At 41.6% G+C, this 22,884-nt stretch overlaps 1 protein-coding gene across 1 annotated transcript in view; it reads right to left on the minus strand.

Moving 5' to 3' along the window:
- Window positions 1-585: 585 nt before the first annotated feature.
- LAPTM4B (lysosomal protein transmembrane 4 beta) overlaps window positions 586-22,884 on the minus strand; it is a gene marked incomplete at its 3' end in the record, with an annotated part of 57,835 nt that continues 35,536 nt past the window's right edge. The window contains exons 6-7 of the mRNA XM_084260462.1: window positions 17,947-18,042; window positions 586-660 (exon numbers count right to left, since the gene is read on the minus strand). Coding sequence (XP_084116588.1) covers window positions 586-660; window positions 17,947-18,042 — 171 coding nt within the window. The remainder of the gene's footprint in view (window positions 661-17,946; window positions 18,043-22,884) is intronic.

A 22,884-nucleotide genomic window follows, 5' to 3' on the forward strand; every position in this document is an offset into this window, starting at 1 on the left:
AGAATGGTTGCAGGCTGCGACAAAGTGAGTCCACATAGACCACAGGTTTGGGTTTCTTACACATCACAGAGTGCTTTGTCCACTCTCATTTGTCATACTTATTCTTCCCAATTAAATTTGTTTCCCATTAGCCAGCTTGATGAGAATAGTATGTAAGACTCATTCTTCTTGCAATCATCACCCTTCATATCATAATAACATCATGAATTCTCGCAGAACAGAAATGACGTGGAATGATGCTGATTTAGGCTAAAAAAGAAAATTACACTTTGAACTGGATTGAGAATGTGAAGTTCTATGTTCTCTAGCACTGCATGTCAGACATGGTGGAAAAAGCTATTCAGTGACTACTGTACCCTTAATGCTGTTCTGAAACTAGTTCAGTAGCTTCTGAAACACTACTGTAGTTGCAGCAAATTATTAAAACTATCTATGGAATTTTAATCATACAATTTAGGTTTCAATATGTCAGCATAACAGCCATGTATAACCCACAGAGGTTATATCCTGGAAGTAAATTTATCAAACTATTGCTCCAATGCCTGAAAAGTAAAGCTATCCTCCCTAGGTACACAGCACTCTCACTTATGCTGACACATAAGGTGGTGGTGGATCTTTAGCAGCTCCATTCACAGGATCGTCATACGGTGGCAACAGGACCTGAGGAAAGGAAAAAAAGATTATAATTTTTAGAAGCCTGCTGATAAAATTTACAGAAAAGAAAACCTATAAGGACTTGTCCTAGAAAAAAATGACAAAAAAGAGTAAGTTAGTAAGCAGGAGCAGAATAGTTAGAAAATTTGAAGAAACTTCAAAACCTTCAAAACAGTATTGGCGTGAAGTTCCTCCTCTTCAATTTGTGTGCCTGTTTTCATTGTGAAGGAAAAACTGATTTCTTCTCATTTCTTGCTGACTCCAGTGACAGCTTGATTTCAGTCAAAGATCATTTGTGCTGGTACATGAATTTGTTCAATCTGGCGGTGACAGTGGCTGCTTACTCTGCAGCTCCACTCTGTCAAAGGCACTTCAACCACATCTCCTGGCAGAGTGCTCAAAGTGCTAATCCAGAGTTAGAAAAAAGCCCCAAAAACCTCTTTTTGAGGTATCCCTGGAAGAGCTAGTAATTATTTTGGGGTGAGGGGAGAGAAAGCAAATAGAGAACAAATTACCCAATGTCTAAATAAATCTTCAGTTTTGTGCTTCTGCGGAGGAAGATCTACGTTCCCATAAGCCCTTCAGTGAATACTTAAACATCTGATAGGAATTAGGACAGCTTTAATCATACATTATCATCATTCATAGGAGTCCAGGCAGCTTCCTAGGACATGGGAGATGAAGTTCAGGCCACACAGAGCAGAGGTGGGATTTGAACCAAGATTTCTACTGCTTGAGGCAAGCATGCTAGCTATCATGCAATTTTTAATTGACAGCACTGACAGTAATTAGCTTGCATGTGAAAAGGCAAAGGAACATTTGGTCGGTGAATCCCAGAAGGGACTGAAGATGAAATAGATGTCCAAATGAAGAATGAGTGTACATTCCCTAAAATATCTCAGTATTGTGTAAGAATATTGGTTGCAGTGCACTGGCAGAGCTATTTTGTGCAGCTGAAGATCTGGAGTTTCCAGATTTATCAGCACTGCTTCTTGGTCATTGAAGAGCAGATAAAGCTGATTACCCAAACATACACAGGGAATATCCTGATTGCAATAAAGTCAATGGAAGTTTTTCCACAAGGGGATTTCACCAGTTCTTAAAGAAGCTGATAACCTACCATCTGCAGAGAAACATCTGTTTGGATGTTTGGACATCGTCCACAACTTAACACAATCAGTGGGAATAATTCTATAGATTTAAATAGACTTTGGACTGGGCTTTTGTGCAATACTTCCAAGTGTGATTCACATTATACTTATGTGAGTTTACAGACGTGAGTTGATGACCATGTGTTCAAATACATCTGTGCACGTTTGTTGGATTACAGAATGGCTACCTTGGCATCTTCAGACCTTAATAAAAAAAAGCTTAATTATTTAGAAAAGGAAATAGTCAGAGCCATCACTCTTTATTAATACCATATGTTTGAGCTTGTAAATGCAATATACTATACACACATCCACTATATAATCTAAAAAGCCTTGTACTGAGAAGCTTTTAATTAATTATGTCAGCTTTAAAGGGTGTAAACATCTTATGGCAGACTACTTCCCTAGTGAAATTGGAACAACATATAGAACTTCAAACAAATATCGTGATAACAATCGTAAGTATATGTTGCAATGTAATGTCAGTAAATCACACTGTTAAAGCATGTAAACTGAAGAATGCCACAGTTGAGATCCTCTCCCTAGTGCTGATCATTAGCTTAATAACAGGGTTTCTAGTAAAATCCTAGTGTTACTAAAAAAGGCACTAGTTTCTCAAGTGTACTGAACCATGTTCATTAATTGATTATGAAGCAATATAATTAGTAATTAAATTTGATCTACAGATGACTCTGAAAATGAAACAAATTCACTTAATGAAGATTTAGACATCTTATTGCACTCTTGTAGAGCTAAGCCCCAAGCTGTTGTCCATTCCTTTCAGGTTCAGAATCTACCAGGAATGGTAAGAAAGGGCAGCAGATGCAATCCAAAAAGGTCACCATCTTCCAGGTCTATGAGCTGATTAATAAAGGACAATACCTCTTCCTGTGCCCTGATCTTCTTTTGGATCAATATGTCCTAAGACTACTGTAATTACATCAATATCATTACTTCAGTATTGAGGTTACTGTCATTTGCAATAGGTCTCCTGGAGAGTCTATCAATATGAGGGAGCTTCTTCAATCCCTTCATTCCTGTATGAAACAAAACCTGCCTGGTAGGAGAACAACCTCCCAGTGAGACTTTGACCTCATGGAAGGTGAACACCCCTTTGCTCTGTGGAACCAAAACTTATGTGAGTCAGTCACACCAAGGACCCTCAGAAGATGCTTTCTCACTTACCAACAGTTCCAACAGAAGTGAGGGGAGATAGGAATACCTACAGGAGCTATTTTAGAGAAGCCACCCTCTGAATCCTAAAGCATATGGATATGCTATAGGAATAGTCAAGCTATGCTGCATATAATCTGAGGAGTCCTCTGAAAAGGTTCAGAAGTTTCACAAGAAAATATCTACAGTGAAAGTCTACAGAGTACTTGTCAAAAATCTGTAGGGTCATTTTATTGCTGGCAAAGGTTATTTGTCTAAACAGTTCTATCAATGATGACTGTAGAGGCTTACTCCCAACACATTTTTGTGGTGAAATGTTTAAATATCCTGATCTCGCATTCTCTGACATGAACAGAATAGTGATAAAAAATGAGTGTAGAATGAGCAGAATTCAAAATTACTGCTCTTGCATAGTAGTGTTTGAGTTTGACAAAGAAAATATGGACAGGATATTAAACGAAGATTAAGATGAATGAATGTGATGGACAACACATGGAAGAATGTACTTGGAGTTAGTGGAATACATGGTGCCACCTGGGACCCCAAATATCTCACATCATTAGTACAGGAAAAAGACCTTTAAACTCATTTAACTCCTTTACTTTCAGTCAATATAGTTTTGTTACTTAATCATCTGTCAACTCTAAGTCTAAATAATGAACCTTCAGCTTCCATGCCAGTTTGAGTAACTCCTCAACCACTGTGTAATTACAAATCTTGCAACTCTGCCTGGGTAAGGGTACCTTTTAATTATTCTTTACAAAAACAGAGCTTCAGACATTACTTCCCCTTAATAATTTTCCCATCTTTTCTCAATTAAGTAAGTCTATTCTGGGAAAAAAGGAGAAGTATGATAAAACTGGAATTATCTCAGCTTTTAACTGTTTACTGTTGAAACAGCTAATGGTTTACAAATATTTCAAGGTAAAGAGAATTCCATGAGAATTTTAATTACTGAATTTATACCAGAGTATCTGAGATGAAAATCTGGATCAGAGTAGTTTTCCATTCTCCTGTGTTCATTTTAAATCTCAGCATGGTTTAGTGGGAGCAGATAAGTCCTTTGGACATAAAACAGCATAGTTATTCAGGCAGTACGTTATGTTCTCCAGAGACAGAAAATGGAAGCCAGTCACTAAGCCAAAGGCTGAAATCAGAAACTGGAAAAATAGACAGAAACTTGCTATTCCGTCTTATCTAAGAACCTAATTAGAAGGGATGCAGTCTAAATGAATTTATGAAGGACAAAAATACATGCATATTTTAAGTCCATGATATACCCAAGGCAGAATATCCACTAGGACAACTGATGTGTTTTGCTTCCAAGGCAATATATTTGAGCATTTCCTTGCTTGTTTGTTTCGAATTGAGAAAAATCTATCTTGGTTCCCCTGAATACTCTGGGACTAATATTTATAGAGCATTTGAGACTCACAAGTTAAGTGTAAAAGCTGAAGTACGTCAGACCTCCATTTTTTGGAACTCTCTGATTCCTGTGAAAAGAAGTTCTGGCTTTTTATCAGTAGACCAGTAAGCAAGATTGGAGGATTAGATGGTTGCAGCGTTCAGTCTTACAGGATTCCTAAAATTCAGTTCCTAACTTCTTTCACAACTCCTATAACTGTATTTAAGAATGATGCAGCATTTTAGCATCATGCAGCCAGAGGAGGGGGTGACATTACTCACTGTAGAGTGGTCTGGTGATAAAAGCATTGCAGAGAGATTCTGAGATCAGAGCTCTACAGGCTTCCAAACCAAGAAGGTTCAAACCTGCAGATCCTATCTGCCACATGAGTGCATCAGTTTTCAGTTAGGCTGCATGTGGACTCTTCCCTGCCCTCCTGATGAACCAGTGAAACCAAGTATGCAAGAATCCACGAGGAAAAAAAGAAAATAGGAGAAAGTGTGGCTATGTAACACCATGGTTAAGGTGCTTAAGTGAGACAGGGAGTCCTGGGTGCCGGGCTTTGCTCCCAATAGTATTTCAGCTTTTTGTGGTATCGGTCTTGTTATGCAGAAATAACCCAGAACTGACCCATAAGAAATCCTGGTCCTGACTTAGCTGGTGTCATCCAAATGGTTTGGATAATTGTATTACATAAGCCTCTCTCTGTTATAAAGCACATGATACAGGATGACCTTCTCTGGAAGAAATAATTACCATGCAAGTTTGCCAATGGCTATAACATATCCAGTTAATGCAAGCATATGTCACTTCTTATATTTCACATCCTGTTTAATCTGGTTTTGGAGAATAAGTTTGTAAAGACATTGCTTAGAAATCTGCCTAAGAAGAAACATAGGCAAACATCTGTATATTCAAACAGTTTGGAAATAATTTTGCCCAAAGGTGGTTTGTTTGGGTTTGGGTTTTTTTTTTTTGGGGGGGGGTGGGGGAGAGTTGCATAATTTCAATAATGGCTCTGTATTTTGCAGCTGATTCTACATTTACGTGAACATGCAGTAGAAAAATTTTCTTTCTTCAGCATATGTACAAGTTTTCTCATAATGCTGCAGTTACTCCTGTTTGAACTCAGGCTTTTAGATCTGTTTGGCGTCTGGTACATTTCTAGAGGACAAAATGTGCTTAGTTCTGTAGGAGTAAACTTAAATATTTCATGAATTGATTATTTCTGCATTCTTAAGGGTCTCACTTAAAACTCACTGAACTCAATAGAAATCTTTCCATGTCTCCAGAAAGCTTTGGATTGCTTTTTCCCACAGCCATTTGTATTCCCCATTGGGTGGAATGGTACAATTTACACATAACAGCTTTAGTTTGAACAGCATTTTGGCTGGCAGCTATATGAAACTTCTTTGAGTTCCCATAGCAAAATATCTTGTTGATATCTTGTTAGAAGCCAACATTTTTAGAGATGGCTCTAATTCACTTTTCTCTAACACCTTCTAGAACAAAAATGCACTTGATAATGCCCCAAAAAAATCCATAGATTAAAAATATCTGTGGTAAGTGGTGATGCTTGTAGTGAGCATTCAGGATGTTTGGTCAAATTTTAACTTTTCAATAAAAACACCAGTCCTTTATGCTGAAGGATGTCACATTGCACCAATACTCAGTACCTAGACAAAGACCAGTAACAATGAGTAGTTGAGTAGAATTAGGCTCATCACTGCTGCAATTTAATCATGGTCCTGTCACAGACATTTTGGCTTTTGACAAATCATTTGACTTTGTCTTCAGAAGACTTCCAGATTGTCAAACAGGCTTATTATTTGAAACACGTTAAAATGTATTAGAAACCTTAAGACTTAAAAGTCTCTTGGATGAAACTTGCATATGACTGTATGAGACAAGGAGTAAACTGTGGAAATATTTGCAAGTTAAATATATATTTGGAGAAATTTCAGCTTATGTCTGGAAGTGTTTACCCCCAACCTCTTCACCACAGCTATGTGTGCATTACATACCATTCTTCTACAGAAGTGGCCTTTAAATTTCAGACACCTAAACCACTACCAGGAATCCTTATGGGAGGCCCGTACAAATATGTGGGAAGAAAGGGAGAGAGGGCAAAAGGAGCCTTGTCTTTCACACAGCTCACACACAAACTTCCAGTGGATTCAGGCCTTAGTCTCTGTTTACTTTAAAAAGTGAACAGTACTAGGCAGATGGTAAGAGTACGCCAGAGCTGGACTACTTCACAGGTAAAAGTGCTGAACAATAAGAATTTCCTTGCTCAGGAGCCTCTGTCCAATGTGCAGTCCCTGGCCCAGTGATGAGACAAACACTGACACAGTTCACCAGCACAGCTGCAGGCTGAAATACAGCCACCACATGGCTTTCCCTTCCTAATTCAGGATAAATTTTCTCATCAGGTTCAGAGAAAAATAGATTAAAAGATGAGGTTTTAAGCAGAAAATGCCCAGTTGCATCAGTCATAAAATTATAGAATCATGGAATGCTTTGGGTTGGAAGGGATCTCAAAGATCATCTAGTTCCAATCCCCCTGCCATGGGCAGGAGCACCCTCTATTAGATGACATTGCCCAAAGCCCCATCCACCCTTTTAGTCCTCTACTTTGGGTTCATTCCAGCTTGGTGATTCCAGCTCAAGACCAACCACTGACTTATACCAATCTGATACCACTGTGTGGTTTGGAGAGGCTTTAGAAGTATATAATCCCATTCAGTAATGTCATGGTTACTTCCCTGCTCTCCCATCACTCACCCAGCCAAGAGAAATGAAACCTCCTCCCACAACTGCAGTGCTTTGAGTAGCTATTTACTGCAATCTAAACCATGTTCAGCTGTGGTGAAGCAAGCAGGGAGTCTACAAAGAGTCCTCCCATACTGCTGGGTTCCTGATTATGACAATATTATGAAGATCACCTGAGGGAAACAGAAGATTCCTGTGTGCATAAACAGCTATAGCTGGCTGATTGTTTCACTCTGCATGCTGAGAACACTCTTCCTTTTGAAATGTTCCTGTCAGATTTGGCAATGTGGGTTTTTTCCTGAGATTGCAGAGGGAAATGTAAAATTAAGATAGGGTTACATGCTGATTTAGGGTGAGCATTCTTGTACTGAGTAGAGTTGGCTGAACATAGTTTTTGGTAGGCAAAATATTGGGTGAGAAATTCTCCTGAAAATGTGGTAAGATACCCTGTATTTATTTTTTGCTTAAAATTTTCTAAAATTCAGATTTTTTTTCAGTAGAGCCTGTTTTGGAGACTCAGGGCACCAAGTGGCAGCTATTTCTTTTAGTACTATGTATGACAAGGAGCAGCTGACCATATGTAAATTTTTTAAAATTTAATTTAGAAGGAAATAAGCCTATTAATGTATCACATTTTATTTCCTGTTCAAAACTTGCTGGAAGTTACTATATGTACTGGTTTTATTGAGGCACACTCTAAAAAAGTTTTGAATGTTTCTTTAAGGGGGATGGGAGGAAGTGGCTTTTAGGAGGAATTTCTGAAGAATTGTGTTTTTTCCACAATGGCTACCCAAGAGTTTTAAGCCCCAGGCTTTTCAGATGTGTCAGAAGTGAGTTGTCCAAAGACATCTGCTTTTTAAAAGAAGTTCATAAACTGCAGGTGCAAACTGAACCTTTGGGTCATCTGATTTAGTCATCTCTGAGGTAACTTTAGAAAAGCAGGTAATGATTTGACCCTGAAGAACAGTAGATCATGCACGCTGAGATTATCAAGAGAGAGGAATTGCCTGAAACTGGGAGTATTAGAACTAAATCCATTGAGAATGCTGAGTTTTCTCTTTAACCCCTTAACATGAAGACACACTTTACACTGGCTACATGAAAAAGCCTTCAAGAGAGGGGGAAGCTCTTTCCTAGTAATGAAGAAACAGGAATAATAATAATTCTGTGATAAGAAGCAGTCAAATGTTGCATACAATATAAGAACTGGAGAAAGAAGGGATTAACTTCCATCATGCTGCAGCTAAGCACATGCATGTAAGGACAGCTCTGCTGGATCAGGTGAAAGGTCCATCCAGATCACAGCAAGTAGCGATGAGTGATGAAGAAAGAGAAGTTCAAGAGAGAACAATAAAAGAAATGAAGACAGAGTCATGTAAGTATACATATTTATGACTTGCCCATAATGTTCTCCAAGCTGTCAGAAATTTACATGTCAGTGACTTGCTGTATACTGGTCATGTCTTACAGGAATGTATCTTCCACTGTTTTTTCTAGCCTGCATTTGAACCCATGTTGACTCTTAGCACCAGCAATGTCCTATGGTAAGCAGTCCCAAAGCTAATCTAGGTTTCTACCTTCTTTGGTTTGCTTCAAAGCCTTCCACTAGCTATTTCATTGAATGTTCTGCAGTGCAGCCTGCATTGAATGTTCTGCAGTGCAGCCTGCAGTTAATTTCTTCATGCTAAGAAATCCACTTGACAGTTTTGGGTCCAGGCTGAAGAGAGAGCTCCAAGACCAGGCGTGTGGAAGCATTACAGTGAGGAGTATGCTGATCAAGGAGCTGACATCCATCTGGGTGAAGATTCCTTCATGCTTAGAAGAGCAGCAGGCACTTTCACCTGCCTGACCTCTGTTAGATGTTCTTGGAGATGAAATAAGTGCCCTTCAGAAGCAATTCTTATAAATAACTGCTTATAAATGTCTGCTTCAGAGGTGGCTGTTTGCAGTGTAAATGGTTGCTCTGGTCAGTAGAAGCAACTGCTCCTGAGCAAGTTAGAGAGCAATGTTGACAAGAAACCTTTCACATCTATCTTTTTGTCCTGCCCCTGTCCCTGGATAAAAAAGACCTGGGTTTATGGCCAAAGCTTCCTATCTGAGCCAAATCACATTCCATATGAAGTGAGAAGTATTTTATGCACAGATGCTTTTGCTTGAAAAGTTTGTTCAAAACATGCTAATTACTATTTAAGGGTTTCATGATATGTTGTCTGTCAAATAAATCCCAAGAATCCTTCCCCTCAACATGGACAGGAAGTATTTTCATGTTTATATGTATGCATTTCCGTTAGAAACCACATGAGAATGATTACAGATGGAGTAACTGGAAGCAGAATAACTTGGAGATAATTTATATCCTCATTTAGCAAAGATGTAGGCCTCAATGCTGCAAAAGCATCTGTGCAAAGTTAGAGTTGGTGTGTTTTGTTTTCCTTTGACAAAACTGCTTGGTTATTCCAAGCCACCAGCTCTCCAAGACACTATTTAAGAAACTTTACACGACTTTATAGATTTCTGTAATGAAGCAGCTCAATGTTTTCGCACTCCAGATAGAGGAATAAATGTATATATTACTAGGACACGGCAATATTTATGGACAGATTGTGATTACCCTTGCGTGGGAAGAAAATTGGATTCAGGAAGCTATTGTCTTTTTCCATCATGTGCAACCTCATAAAAGTCATCCAGAATAATAGCGTAATTACCCTCTCCATTCAAAGGCGCGGAGGGATAGTCCACCTCAGGCCACAGAAGTCTCTTCTACCACTTGGCCAGCCCTCTACTGCTGCATCTCTAGTTGTGCATCATGATTCTTCATGGGATAAGCATATTTATTTTTTCAATTTTCTCCTTAATTTTATTCAAAATGAGAATTTGCTGGGTGAGCACATGCTTTCTCAAGAGGTTCTTGCTTACATGTCATCAGTACTGATGACTGGAGAAGTATACTTTGCGTAACAAATAGTTGATGTGCTGTCCAGAGTGCAGAGACTGTGACAGAGCACTTATCTTCTGATGGACTTTTTAATTCCTAACCTGCACCTCTTCCTAACCTGATCTCCTTTTTCAATTACATTGTGTATCCTGCTCAGAAGTTAACAAGACAGGAACTTCTGAATAGCTCACATGGGGCAGCCAAATTGTTTAACAGGACTGGTCATGTCCCAGGAGTGTGATTATCAGACATGCTTGCATTACAGTTATTGCCATCTTATGTTCCCACTGGATGAACCATTTTGACCTAATCTATACCCCTGGGAACATGGGGTGACAGAGAGATGGGCCTGTTGTAAAGTCTGGAGGTAAATTTTGAAATCTCAGAGCATTTGGACACAGTAAGATCTGGAATTGTGAGATGACCACTATCTAGTTCTGTCTTCCATAAATATTCTTTCACTAATTTTTATTGAAACACATTCAATAAAATAACAAATTCAATAAAAATCGAATGTGTATCAGTATTAAAAAGTAAGCTATAATATTGCTATAAAAATACCATTTTTCTTGCATGGTGCATGTAGGCATTTGCTAGTGAATGCTGAAGGCAAGACTCTGCATATAACCGAATTACTGTAATAGGGTGTTAAAACTACAAATAACTAGTGTCATGAAAGGTGATAAACTGACAGCTTGTGGGAACAATCTTAGGTTTATATAAAAATCTGTTAATGTTAGTAAATCACATCTGTAAAGCACCTGTCAAACTCCCACAAACATTTGCCAGTCTTCCAAATTTGGTAGGTAAATGCCCTCCCAGCCTTTCTGAAGTCCAGGAATGTTTGCAGCAGAGTTCACTTGAGGCAGACCTTACTTTCCTCGCTGCTTGTCAGCCAGACAACAGAAACCACAAATGCTGTGCAGCTCAGGACAGGCTGCAGGGAGCAGTTCTGTGTTGGTGAAGTCTTGGGGAAGGTTTGGGAAGAGCACAGTTGCTCTCTGGAAGCCATTAAAGTAAATTGAAATGAGACTGAAAGAATAGTCCAGAAATCACCATTAATAACTGCAGGAAGCCAGACCTCTTGGTTATTGTCACACCCTCAGCAAAACAACCGCAGCTGGGTGCTCAGGGGTTCCTGGCAGGGAGCAGAGCAGTTGTGCTCATGCATCTCTAAGAGAACAATGCCACCTACTGAACCACCAGCTGCAGCCGCTCCCTCCCACCTAACTGATGCCTGATGTGCGTTCTGCATGGTTTGTGACACTGGGAAAGTTTCCACACGGAGGCTGGGAGCTGGAAGAACTGGGACGTCTCCTCCGTTTGGCAAAGGCCAGGCTTGCACTGCCTCATGGACTGAATTCAGGCCTCCCCCCATCCTTCACTGCACAGTGTAACTACGGCTTCAGCCTGACCTGGAAAAATCACATGTGGCTCAGCTTATGCACCCATATAGCCTTGGCAACAGGGATTTAAGTTGTCATCGGCTTTTGCCACACTGATATATATCCTTGGAATTATCCTGAAGACTTCAACTCAATTTTTTGAAGCCCACAAAAGCAGCTGTCATATGGTAATGAATCAATCCTGTTAGGAAAAAAAAAAAAAGGGTCTCTAAAGAAACATTGCAAATTTATAAACACTCTGTTTTTTTCTACAACACTCCAAATTAGTGAATCCAAAGAGATTTGGAAGATTTAAAGTATGCATCACCATTTTGTATCAACTTTTTAATCTAATGTGAACACTGGGAACAGATTTGTCTATTTCTACTGCAAATCCTTTATGGATTGTCATGTCTTAGAATAATTCCAGTATTTGAGCTGCAAACATAAATACAGTTCTTTTGTGTTTAAAATAAAAATCTACTGGGAAAATAGATAAAGGTGTATATTTTGATCTTGTACTTTAACTTGTAAGTATGTTTAGTGACTGTAAAGACAAGTGAAAATGTTTTGGAAATCTTATTTTTAAGCTTAAGAGGGTGGTTGCCCCTAACTGACACCATTAATACCCTGTTACAAACAGCACAGCTGGCTCCTGACAGCAGCCACCTAGTAATAGGTGAGACAAGAACTGTGATTAGCAAATAGCACTAAGCAACAGCACAAACAGGCAGCGTGAACAGCAATTCAGACCACAGGGAGTGCTGGATTTTAAGACAAAATCCTTCAGTAAACAAGGAAGCAGTGGAAGAGGGACCTGAGTATAGATGTTAAGATGGGAAAGTGGTTGGTTGTTTTTTTTAAAAAAAGAAGAAACAATCTCGGCACCAAGATTTAAAGGACAGCTGACAAGGGGTGGGACTTCACTGCACATGGAATGTGAAATGCTGGAGCAGTTGAATAGCTGTTTGTTGGCAGATGCAGACTGGCACGATGCTTCTCTGCAACTCAAGAGCAAACAGAAGAGGAGGTGGAAGTGCACACGTTGCACACGCACACGAGCAAGGCGTGAATCTGGCGTCCACATGGAGCAGGAGCCCTTTGAAGAGTCTCTGATCAGAGACACTGCTCTGGGAATGCTTAGAAATGCAATTCCTCAGAAAAACAGATGCAGCATTTAAACCACACCCCCAGGTCTCCTGGACATGTGATTACTAATTACTACATGTGGTTACCAACTAATCACCCCCTTTACTTCAAGCGCTGGGTAGTTCTGCTTATATGCTTTCTTTTTTTTTTCTTGCCCTGCTACTTCCCCTTCTCCCTCCACCCCTGTTTCATCTATTTTCCATCCTGCAGGTTTCATCGGGCAGTTTCCACTAGGGAAGGTCAGAGCTCCTCTGGCTGGACCCAGTGGGAGGCCCTGAGAAGAGCTCAGAGAGTGAGTCATGCCAGGGGCATTCGTTTGTGGTGTTCCGCTCACTTTAAAGTGTGTTTATGGTTACTACTCACTGGAAAAGGATGCCTCTGATCTAGTAATAATGTCATGCATGCAAACTGCCACATAAGACCAGTTACCTGGTGAACACGGCCAAATTTTAGGATTCTTATACCACATTATGGGAAATATATTTAAAGCAGGATTTTTCTCGAAGCTGCCTTCTACTATGATATGTACCATCCCAAAACAGGCTCAGCAGCTGGAAATCACAGGTCTCACAGCATCTACCAGAAACAAGAGCTCTTGGTCTCCCATCTCGTGCTTCGGTCTGTTTAACTGACATGAGTCTAAACCCTTCTCTCCATCTCCTGCCAAATTTACCACCTTCCACGCATGCTGAATAACACAATAACTTAATATTTTCTCTAACCTTACCAAAGAATTCCTCTGCTCAGACGAATCAGCTAGTAGGAATGGAAAACCTAACTCTGCATTTCTCAATTGGGTCTCTTCCTTTGAGAAATGAAGAGCAAACAAAAGAAAAATGTTGGCAGATTAATTATAGGCTACTTATTTGATGTCATGTCCACAGAAGGAATGCTGGAAAAACAAATAACTAATTAACTGTTGTGGATAAATGTATGTCAGATAGGATCCATTGGAGTGATTTGGTAAAGTATGTAAGGATGTAAATCCCACTTTGAAGAGAGATTTACAGCTTTACATTTTATCCCCACTGGCAGCATGACCAGAGATGAAACTTCCATTGATTGGCTTCAGTGAGAGTTAAAAATAAACAAAATTAAATCCCCTGGCTGTTTGACAGCACAAAGGAGCTGTTCCTGCTCTGGAGAACAAAATGTCTAACTTTGGGTTATCTTCTGCTCTCGTACACTAGCAATTTTTCCAAATTGGATGAACATTTCCATGGTACTGCTCTCACATTTTAAATTAGTGTAGAAAATTAATCTTCATCTATGGTCTGACTGAAGTAGTTGGCAAGAGAAAAGCAATCCCAGATTGGGAAAGTGGAAAAAATAATGTTCAGGTTCCTGAACATTATTCATTGCAGGGAGAGCCATGTTACTGCCATGCCAAAATCTCCTACAGCTACCTCCAGAGGCTGAGAATGGGAGAGGAGAGAGAAGTACTGGAAAGAAGCATAGAGGGAGATGGTAACACATCCCCAAGTAACTTGGTGCAATTGTGACGAGGGTACACAGAGGGGTCCCAGTCCTGGGCTTAGCAGCCCCTGGAGCATAAGAAGGTCATGTCTTCTACCAGCTGGGGTCCAGGCTGTTCCCCAGCCCAGCACCAGTGGGCCCCCCACCCCATAATGCAGCCTGTTCGAGGAGCTAAGCTAGAGATATTCGTGTGGTGTCAAAGGTCAATCAAGGGCCACAGGAGGAGGGAGGACCTGTCACCTAAGAGGGGCAGCAGGAATATCCCATCCACAGCCTGCACTGGGGAGGACGTTCATTTGTTCCAGATGGCACATTTGCAGGAAGGATGGCATAAACCACTTACACTGAGATTATCCGGTAGCCGGTAAGCGCAGCTATCGGGTTAGTCACAGTTCAGATCTATGAGCTTTATTTGTAAGAACCAGTTTGATCGGATGGAACTAACTGGAAATTTCTGCACTGGGAATTTCCCCTCCCCAGATCAGTCCGCCCTTAAAGTTGTTCTCATGGCTTTTCCTGGTATGAAAATTGGTTAGTAGGAAGGCAGAGAGATTAGTATTTTTAAAAATAAAGTGTTACTGAATTGGGGGCTGGTAACAGAGGGGCCTCTGTAGAGAGGATCTCAGGAGGAGTGTATGACAGATGTCAGAGTGTGACAGACACAGGAGAATGCCAGCAACTGGCATTGGCAGAGCAGACCCATAGGAGGACAGAAAACACAAAGGAACATCTCTTGGCAGGATGATCAGCATATTTCCACCACACACCCAGCTAAGAAGATGACGGGTGAGCGCTGCTGTTGAGACCTGTACACTCTCAACATGGATTTACAGAGTTGTGATGGACTTGCTCTAGATAGAAATGTGAGACCCACCAAAGACTTCCTGAATGTGGAGAGCCAAGGAACAAGGGACAAGAAGCAGGCCTGCATGGCTGGGCTTAAGGAGATACTCATTTTCCTAATTGAGTCTGGATGTGGTATGTAGCTATAATGCCCAGACCCATATTTAACCTTAGATTTTCACTTCCATTTGTACAGATGGGTGTTCTTTCAGCTACTGATGATGATAAATATGTATCAAAAAAACACCCCTGAATGTGGGAATATGCCCTACAGATATGACCTGCAGGTCTGTTGGAATTCAGGTAGCAGGTTTGATTCTAAAAATTACATATTTTTTTCAAAGCAGAGGGCAGAGATTGTCACACATTTTTAAAAGAAACTTGTAGTTTATAATTTAAAGGCATGTTAGGGTGAAGGCCCTGCCAAAAGAAGTTTCCCAGCATCAAAAAGAATGAAAACCTGTGGTTTTAATACAAAAGTACACTGAAATCTTGAGGGAATATTATACAGTTCAACAGACAGCAGTGACTTGTCACAGCATTTCAAAATTTCATGTAGCCTCTTCAAGACTCCTAAACTCTCACAGGTCCCCAGCACTCAACTTCCAAAGCCCTATCCTTCCACACTTCATTTTGAAACCATTTTTAATCCAAGTAAGTTGATGTTATTTTTTAAAGTCATTTGAATAGAGATTTTTGCTGATGTCTCTCAATGTAGGCATAGAAAAAAAATTCCTTTTGAGTTGGTGACCTGGAGAGGTGATGGGAGGGGAGAAAAGTCTTCCAATTCACAGTGGAGAATGATGAGAATTCAACCCTATAAACTCTGTTGTTCTTTGCTGAAGCATGGCAATGAGCAGAAGAAAGAAAGGGGATGCTCAGGAGCATGTCAGCTCCTCCATCACATTTTGGAGTACACTGCACTGGCAGGTGTCCATGGAGCTTGCCAGTGAAGGCTGTGCAAGAGATGGAGACCAAATGTGTCACCTAGTGATTAAAGAACTCATCCTGACTTGGGAGATGCAGTCAGACATGGGCTTGAATGAAACTTGTCTCCATCCCAAGCAAATAATTCAAAAACCAGGCTGTTGGTGACTCTTCTCCTCCTGCCTCTCTGGCTGGCCCTGAGAAACACTTCCCTAGCAACATTGCTCTTGATCCTTTCTGTACACCTGAATGAGAATTTTTTGGTGAAAAATATAGTTAGCTGATAAATTCTCAAACAAATCTTTCTTTAGGACCTGGTCTAACATCATCCCATTGAATTTACTTAGAAAGAGTAACAAATGCATCGTGTCTAAAAGTAACAGGTTCTGACCATATTCAGAGTAAGATGTAAATATTGAGGAAAGAAGAAGAGTCTGATGGTTGGGATGCACAGCGTTTCTGAAAACCTGCCTCTGCCAGAGCTGTCTTGTAAGATCAAGTGAAACTCACATCTCAGTGCAAGAATGTCTCACCTGCAAACTGGATAAAAGGACTTCCTTTCCTCACAGAAACACAAGTGCTTTAAAGATGAGGAGGCAGCTCAGAGCACTTTGGTAACTACTAAACACAGAAATACCAAGAGGAGTTTCAATAACCAGGCATCTCCAAATACCAGTCGGTGTCTTCTGCTTTGTAGAGACAGCAGTGGAGCAGGTGGTTTTAATGCAGCTTTTAAAAGCTTTGATGAGCTTAGTTTCCCAGGTAATCCAACTGACACGTTCCCACCACTGAGCCTGTGAGTTCTGTGGGCGGTAGATTTAGCTGCATTTGAAGCTGAGTTGCAACCACCTAAGAGCTGTTGATATATTTTTGCACATAAAACTCCTGTTTTTACTCAAAGTGAAGAAAGAAGTAATACTTCTGAGCCTTCAATAAGCCTGTACTTTTTTACTTAAATGTCCTGGTTGCCAGCTCTGATCACAGCATGTAAAACTGCTTATGCTTTTCTTAAAGCTCCAGTTATTGAAGACACGTAACTGTGCAGGAGTTACAACTTTCATGGAAAAGTATTAGTAGTTTTCCACTCCTTGTGGCTGCTCAGGAATCCCTCATCCCAGTGGTTTAAAGTTGATGGTCTAATACCTCAGCCTGTGGAGACCACCCACCATTAGGAAAACCTGAGAAAGGCAATCCTGAAATTGTACCCAGATGATCCAAAGGACCGAGTTCATGCTGCTCTCATTCTGTTACATAAATGATGTAAAGACCCTCATTACATAAGACAGTGGAGTCACCCCAGGGACTGATTTGGCGTGGTTCCTTCCATGTGTAGCTTGGGTGGAACCGAGCAGCTCCACGGAGATACCACTACAAACAGAACTGGCCCTTTCCAGAGACTCTTCTGGTATCCGTGCAGTGCCTTCTGCAGCAAGCAAGACGTTGCCTATCAGTCAGTCATGCCATGCTGCACATATGCACATCAGCAGTAAACCACCGTAACATGAACTGACACCTTCCATTCTTTGAGGTTAAAAACCTGTTTATTAGTTTCTTTTACGCTGATCTTTGTTTCAGTCTGTCTCCTTACTGTATAAGACCCATCAATTGCTGGGAGATGAATCACTGAACTTTTGTTGCCTTTTAGCTCCTCTCTGTGAGTATGTAAAGCACTACACCAGATGCTGAGTGTCCTAAATCACCATTTCTACTGCTAAATCCACACTCCATTGCAGGTGTAGACCATGGCATCCCTGGGTCCTAATCAGTCCCCCCACTGTCCAGATCATCAGTCAGCTGGAGGGATCAGAACTGGGGGTCATTCCTGGGGCCATGAAGTAAGCTGTAGTTTATGCTTAACACAGATCCTTTAACAGATTATATGCATAAAATCAGTAACTTAGCAATAGATTGCATTTGTAACCACAGGACACCGCTCTGTTGAATCTCAGGTCTAAACATAATCAACAGATGAGGATTCTCAAAGGAATTAAGACAGTTGACTGAGTCAGAAACCAATATAAAAAAAGTTAATAAATGCATAATGTTAGACAAATGTTTGTGATCTACCATCCTTACCGCAGTGTCATTGGTGGTAATGTACACCAACACATCCGAGTTGTTCCTGCCATTAATGTATCGGTAGCAGTTCCAAACGCAGCTTATCAAGTAACCCTGCAAAGAAAAGGGATTTATGACTCTCTGCAGAAAATAAATAATTTTCATCTTTCTGTTAGAGCATTTATATTCTTGTATAAATAAGAATTTGAGCCTAATAGCAGCACAGGGCAGTCACTTTGCTGGTTGCAGTGACTGTAAGTACACGCAGGGGCTCTGAGTAACCCAACACCATTCATCATAATGAGAGAGCTGGGGGTTGTTCGGCCTGGAGAAGTCTCCAGGAAGACTACTGTGGCCTTTCAAGGGGACTCATAAGAAAGATGGAGACTTTTCACCAAGGCCTGTAGTGACAGGACAGGGACAATGGTTTTAAACTGAAACAGAAGAGACTTAGAGCAGATATAAGGAAGAAACCTTTTATGATGAGGGCAGTGAGGCCCTGGCACAGGTTGCCCAGAGCAGCTGTGGCTGCCCCTCCCTGGCAGTGTCCAAGGCCAGGTTGGATGGGGCTTTGGGCAACCTGGTCTAGTGGAGGGTGTTGTGGCCCATGGCAGGGGGTTGGACTAGATGACTTTTAAAGATCTGTACCAACCTAAACCATTATGTGGTTATATGGTTCTGTGATTATGGATACTTGTGTTGCACCACTAGACACTCCATCTAGGCAGACATACTGCGGTCTCAACCACTCTGAAGTTTACTACTCAGTTTACTATTACCACACACTTAATGTAGGCTGATTGTTTTGAAAATAAACAGTTTCTTTGGGTCTGAATATAGCTAAAATAACACCATTTTGTGTATATAAACTCCTTTTTACTTAAATGAGCAGGTCACAGATGGTGGCTTGTGTTCTTACACCTCGCTAGAAATGCAGAGAGATAGGAGTTCAGTCAGACACCTCACTGTATTTGCATGGAGTACTGTGTACCAGCAGGGCTGAGTTTTACAACATAAAATGAAGGTACAAATTAGACTGTGACAAAAAAGAGAAGGTGCTACAGATCCCTGAGGAAAAGAACTTGTGGGACTTAAGACTTGGGGGTACTCATGGATGAAAAGCTGGACATGAGCCACCAATGCGCACCTGCAGCCCAGAAGGCCAACTGCATCCTGGGCTGCATCAAAAGAAGTGTGGCCAGGAGATTGAGAAAGGTGATTCTGCCCCTCTGCTCTGCTCTGGTGAGACCTCACCTGGAGTACTGTGTCCAGCTTTGGAGCCCTCAACACAAGAAGGACATGGACCTGTTGGAGTGTGTCCAGAGGAAGGCCACAAAAATAATGAAAGAGCTGGAGCACCTCTCCTGTTAAGACCTGCTGAGAGAGTTGGCCGCCTTCTTCTTGGAGAAGAAAAGGCTCCGGGGGGACCTTATAGTGGCCTTTCAGTACCTGAAAGGTGCCTACAAGAAAGATGGGGAAGACCTGTTCATAAGGGTGTGTAGCAACAGGACGAGGTGTAATGGTTTTACACTAGAAAAGGGGAGAATTATGCTGGATATTAGGAAGAAAGTTCTTCACTTTGAGGGTGGTGGATCACTGGAACAGGTTTCCCAGAGAGGTAATGGAGGCCCCATCCCTGGACATACTCAAGGTCAGGCTTGATAGGGCTCCTGATCCACAGCAACCTGATCTAGTGAAGTTGTCCCTGTTTACTGCAGAAGGGTTGGGCTAGGTTGGGCTAGATGACCTTTAAAGGTCCCTTCCATCTTATGCATTCTATGATTCTATCATTCTATGCAGAATGTCTTGCAAGTACCTCAGCAAGAAGTAAACAGAAACCAGTTCTGAATTCCTCTATGGTAAGGATGTTAAAATATCATCAGCCAGGGGTCAGTAGTATTAGAAAGTGGAAGCAAACCACAGTAGAAAGAGCAGAAGCATGCTAGGGACTGAAGAATCATCAAGCAAATTAGAGGAAATCCTCGTCTTGTGAGCAGAAGCCTGGCCAATGACTATGTGATGATCCTATTTATCGCCTGCATTGTTTCAGTACTCTGTTTCACTTAATCTGAAGTTAAATCAATGTATTCCATATGACTGCAATGATCTGGGGACTTTGTGTTCTTGCCTGACTAAAGAAAATTGCCAGTGTAAAAGTTTTTACTGAAGTCTGAAATTATTTCTGATCTTCTAACCATTATTATAAATACCAGGGTTTTTTTTTTTTTAAATAAAGAAAAAGAAAAGCCCTGTTATTGCAGCAGTGATCCTACCGCAGGATTGTAAACTTCACTGGTTTATTTTAGAGCTCGCTTGGCTCTGGGTAGGGCTTCTGCTTGACAAACAACTAGTTATCTCCATTATTTTTTTTTTGGCAAAGTTCTCACATCTATCATCTTCTTCTCCAGCAGGAGATATTCCTCTTTGGTCAGCAGAGATGAGCAAAGTGACTCAAAGGAAGATAGAAGCAGTAACGTGTGGACAGGTAGGAGCCAGACCCTCAGCATGCCAGGGACAAGGCTGGTGGGACTAAGCAGTTCCCCCTGGAGCTTTCTGCTTCCCACGTAGTCATGCACAACCGTGATGTGGAGAACAATGTATTTTGATTTTTTCATAATGTATTTTTTACTTAGCAGGTTCTGCATGGCAATTCTTTCACAAACCTAGCGCGTGCAAATTCAACTGCCAGGCCGATTGGATTTGCATGTGTGTCTTGCGCTGAGTGAGTCATAGTTTTGTGACTCACTTGCACTGATGACCTTCCAAAAGCCTCTTATCCTTTTGAGCTGCCCTCAGCTTCCTCCCTCTCCAGAGCTGTCACACACGAGCTGTGTTTTTCAGGATGCCACATGACTCACTGATGGCTTGCTTGCAAGCCAGGAAGAGGCTGAGATGGCTGAAATCCAGTAAATTTGCTTCCTCTCCTTTACAGACCCTGGATGGCTCAGGGGTGTCGCAGACCTTCACAATACTTCTGACCATCAAACAGGGAAAGCTAAAAGGCTTTTGGAGCGAGCTGAGTTCCAAGGGAATGTTAGACTGGCTCTACAGCCTGAGCTGTAAGCTATGCAAACTTGTCCCAGGCTACCGAAACAAGCAGAGTAAAGGCACTTATATGGAAAACTGCCTCTTTTCCAGAATTAAATAATGCTATCCTTAATTATAAAAAGTAATAAGTAGCTCAGTAACTTTCTTTATAAGCCTTTACAAGAAACCCTTTACATTAAGCCTACCTATTTGCAAACCAATTTCTATATTCCTTCTGTCAAAATCCAAACTGAGGGAAGCCCCTTTTCTAATAATAAGGTCTTATCTGGGAGAAGCTAGTGGGATATTTGGGTTTGAATGCTGTCATTCCATTGCATGTGGTAAACAGACACATTTAACCCCCTACAGCTCTTCCAGCTCTGAGCCCTAGCTCTAAACCATCCCTATTCTGGCATGCACGAGCTGTTTCTCAGGGGGTGATGTCTGTTCCAGCCCTTAAATTAAAGAGGTCACCAACCAGCACACACCAAGTAATTGGCCCGGAGACACTGACCCACATACGTCTGAGAGTGGTGGCAGCTTGGAGCATGTCCTTGTCTGAGTGCTTTGGCCATGCGCTGCTGGCTTGCGAGTCGTTGAGTCATGGAAACTCGTTTTCCTCAACCTGTAACTTCTTGTTCCCAATCGTTCTCTACTGATGCTGTTGCACCCTTAAATGGGATTGCTGATTCATTTACCAATTTTTTTCCTGAAAAACTTGGCTGAGCTTTCAAGTACTGCTTTAAAATGTGTGGCTGGACACACAGTACATAAACAGATCGATTCTTCTCTCAGGAGATCAATGTTTACCTTTGGAATAGGCTCTACACAAAAGGCATTAAGTCCCTTCAGCCGGATCCACCCTCACTGCATTCCTGCATACCACAGCACAGGCTGCTGACAGACACTTGGTGGGGGCAGGAAGGGTAGACAGCCCCAAGTAGCCACCACGTGAAAGGATGTGTGCTGAATGTGGGTGGGATCGGGCGCCGTGCCTGCTTCTGCCAGGTTTCAGTCTGTCCTTTGAGTGGGGGGAAATGACTTGAGCCCCTGAGGAACTGAGACATGCAAAGCCTTCTAACCCTGCCCCTTGCTGTCACTACTGCGTGTGCACTCGCTGGGCAGCATGACAGCAGCAGCGTTCTGCACGACTCCCGCTCACCAGACACATGCCCGACCAGCTGACTGACCAGCGTCTCTGTGGAAATCAGAGGTTGCTGTATCCTGCTGCTTCTGTGGAGCAGCAGGGAAAAGCCTGTGCCGATCTGGGTCACAGCAGCCCTCTGGGCAGCTCCCTCGCTGGCAGCAAGCACGGGCTGAATGCCGCAGACCCAACAAAGACCCTCGGGTTAGGAGCCATCTGCGTTTGGTCCCATGTTATTCTCCAGCTGCTTTGAATTTTCTGTTTGTGGAGGCTGGGCTGGGCTGCTCTAACTGGTGAAAAAGGGATAAAGATTTCTGCACAAACTGAAATTTATGTGAAGATTTCAGAGGGATGCTAATGGCAGGCCAGTTGGCCACATGTATTTCATATGTTGGTGCTGCAGAAAGACAAACAATGGGTCGCTGTGCTGATGAAATCTGCAATTAAACTCATCTTCTCAGCACAGTAAAATGTGTATCTGGTCAGTGTGAAAAGGCCATACATGAACCGCCCATAAGTTCAAATAAATGCTGTGATTGAAAAGAATTCCTGATGTCACTAATGGTCTCATCTCCAGGCTCAACACCTTGCACACACAGGTTGTAGGCAGATTATGGAGACCAGCGTTAATATTCAGTTTGCTGAAGACCAGCATGTCTCACTGAACCACATTCCCTGTCGGCTGCCTCACTGGCAACTACCTCCTATAGAATCATAGAATCATTTTGGTTGGAAAAGGCCTTTAGGATCATCAAGTCCAACCACTGACCTAGACCTGCCAAGTC

Source organism: Gallinula chloropus, assembly GCF_964237585.1.
Source record: "Gallinula chloropus genome assembly, chromosome: 2".
Taxonomy (NCBI): Eukaryota; Metazoa; Chordata; class Aves; order Gruiformes; family Rallidae; genus Gallinula; species Gallinula chloropus.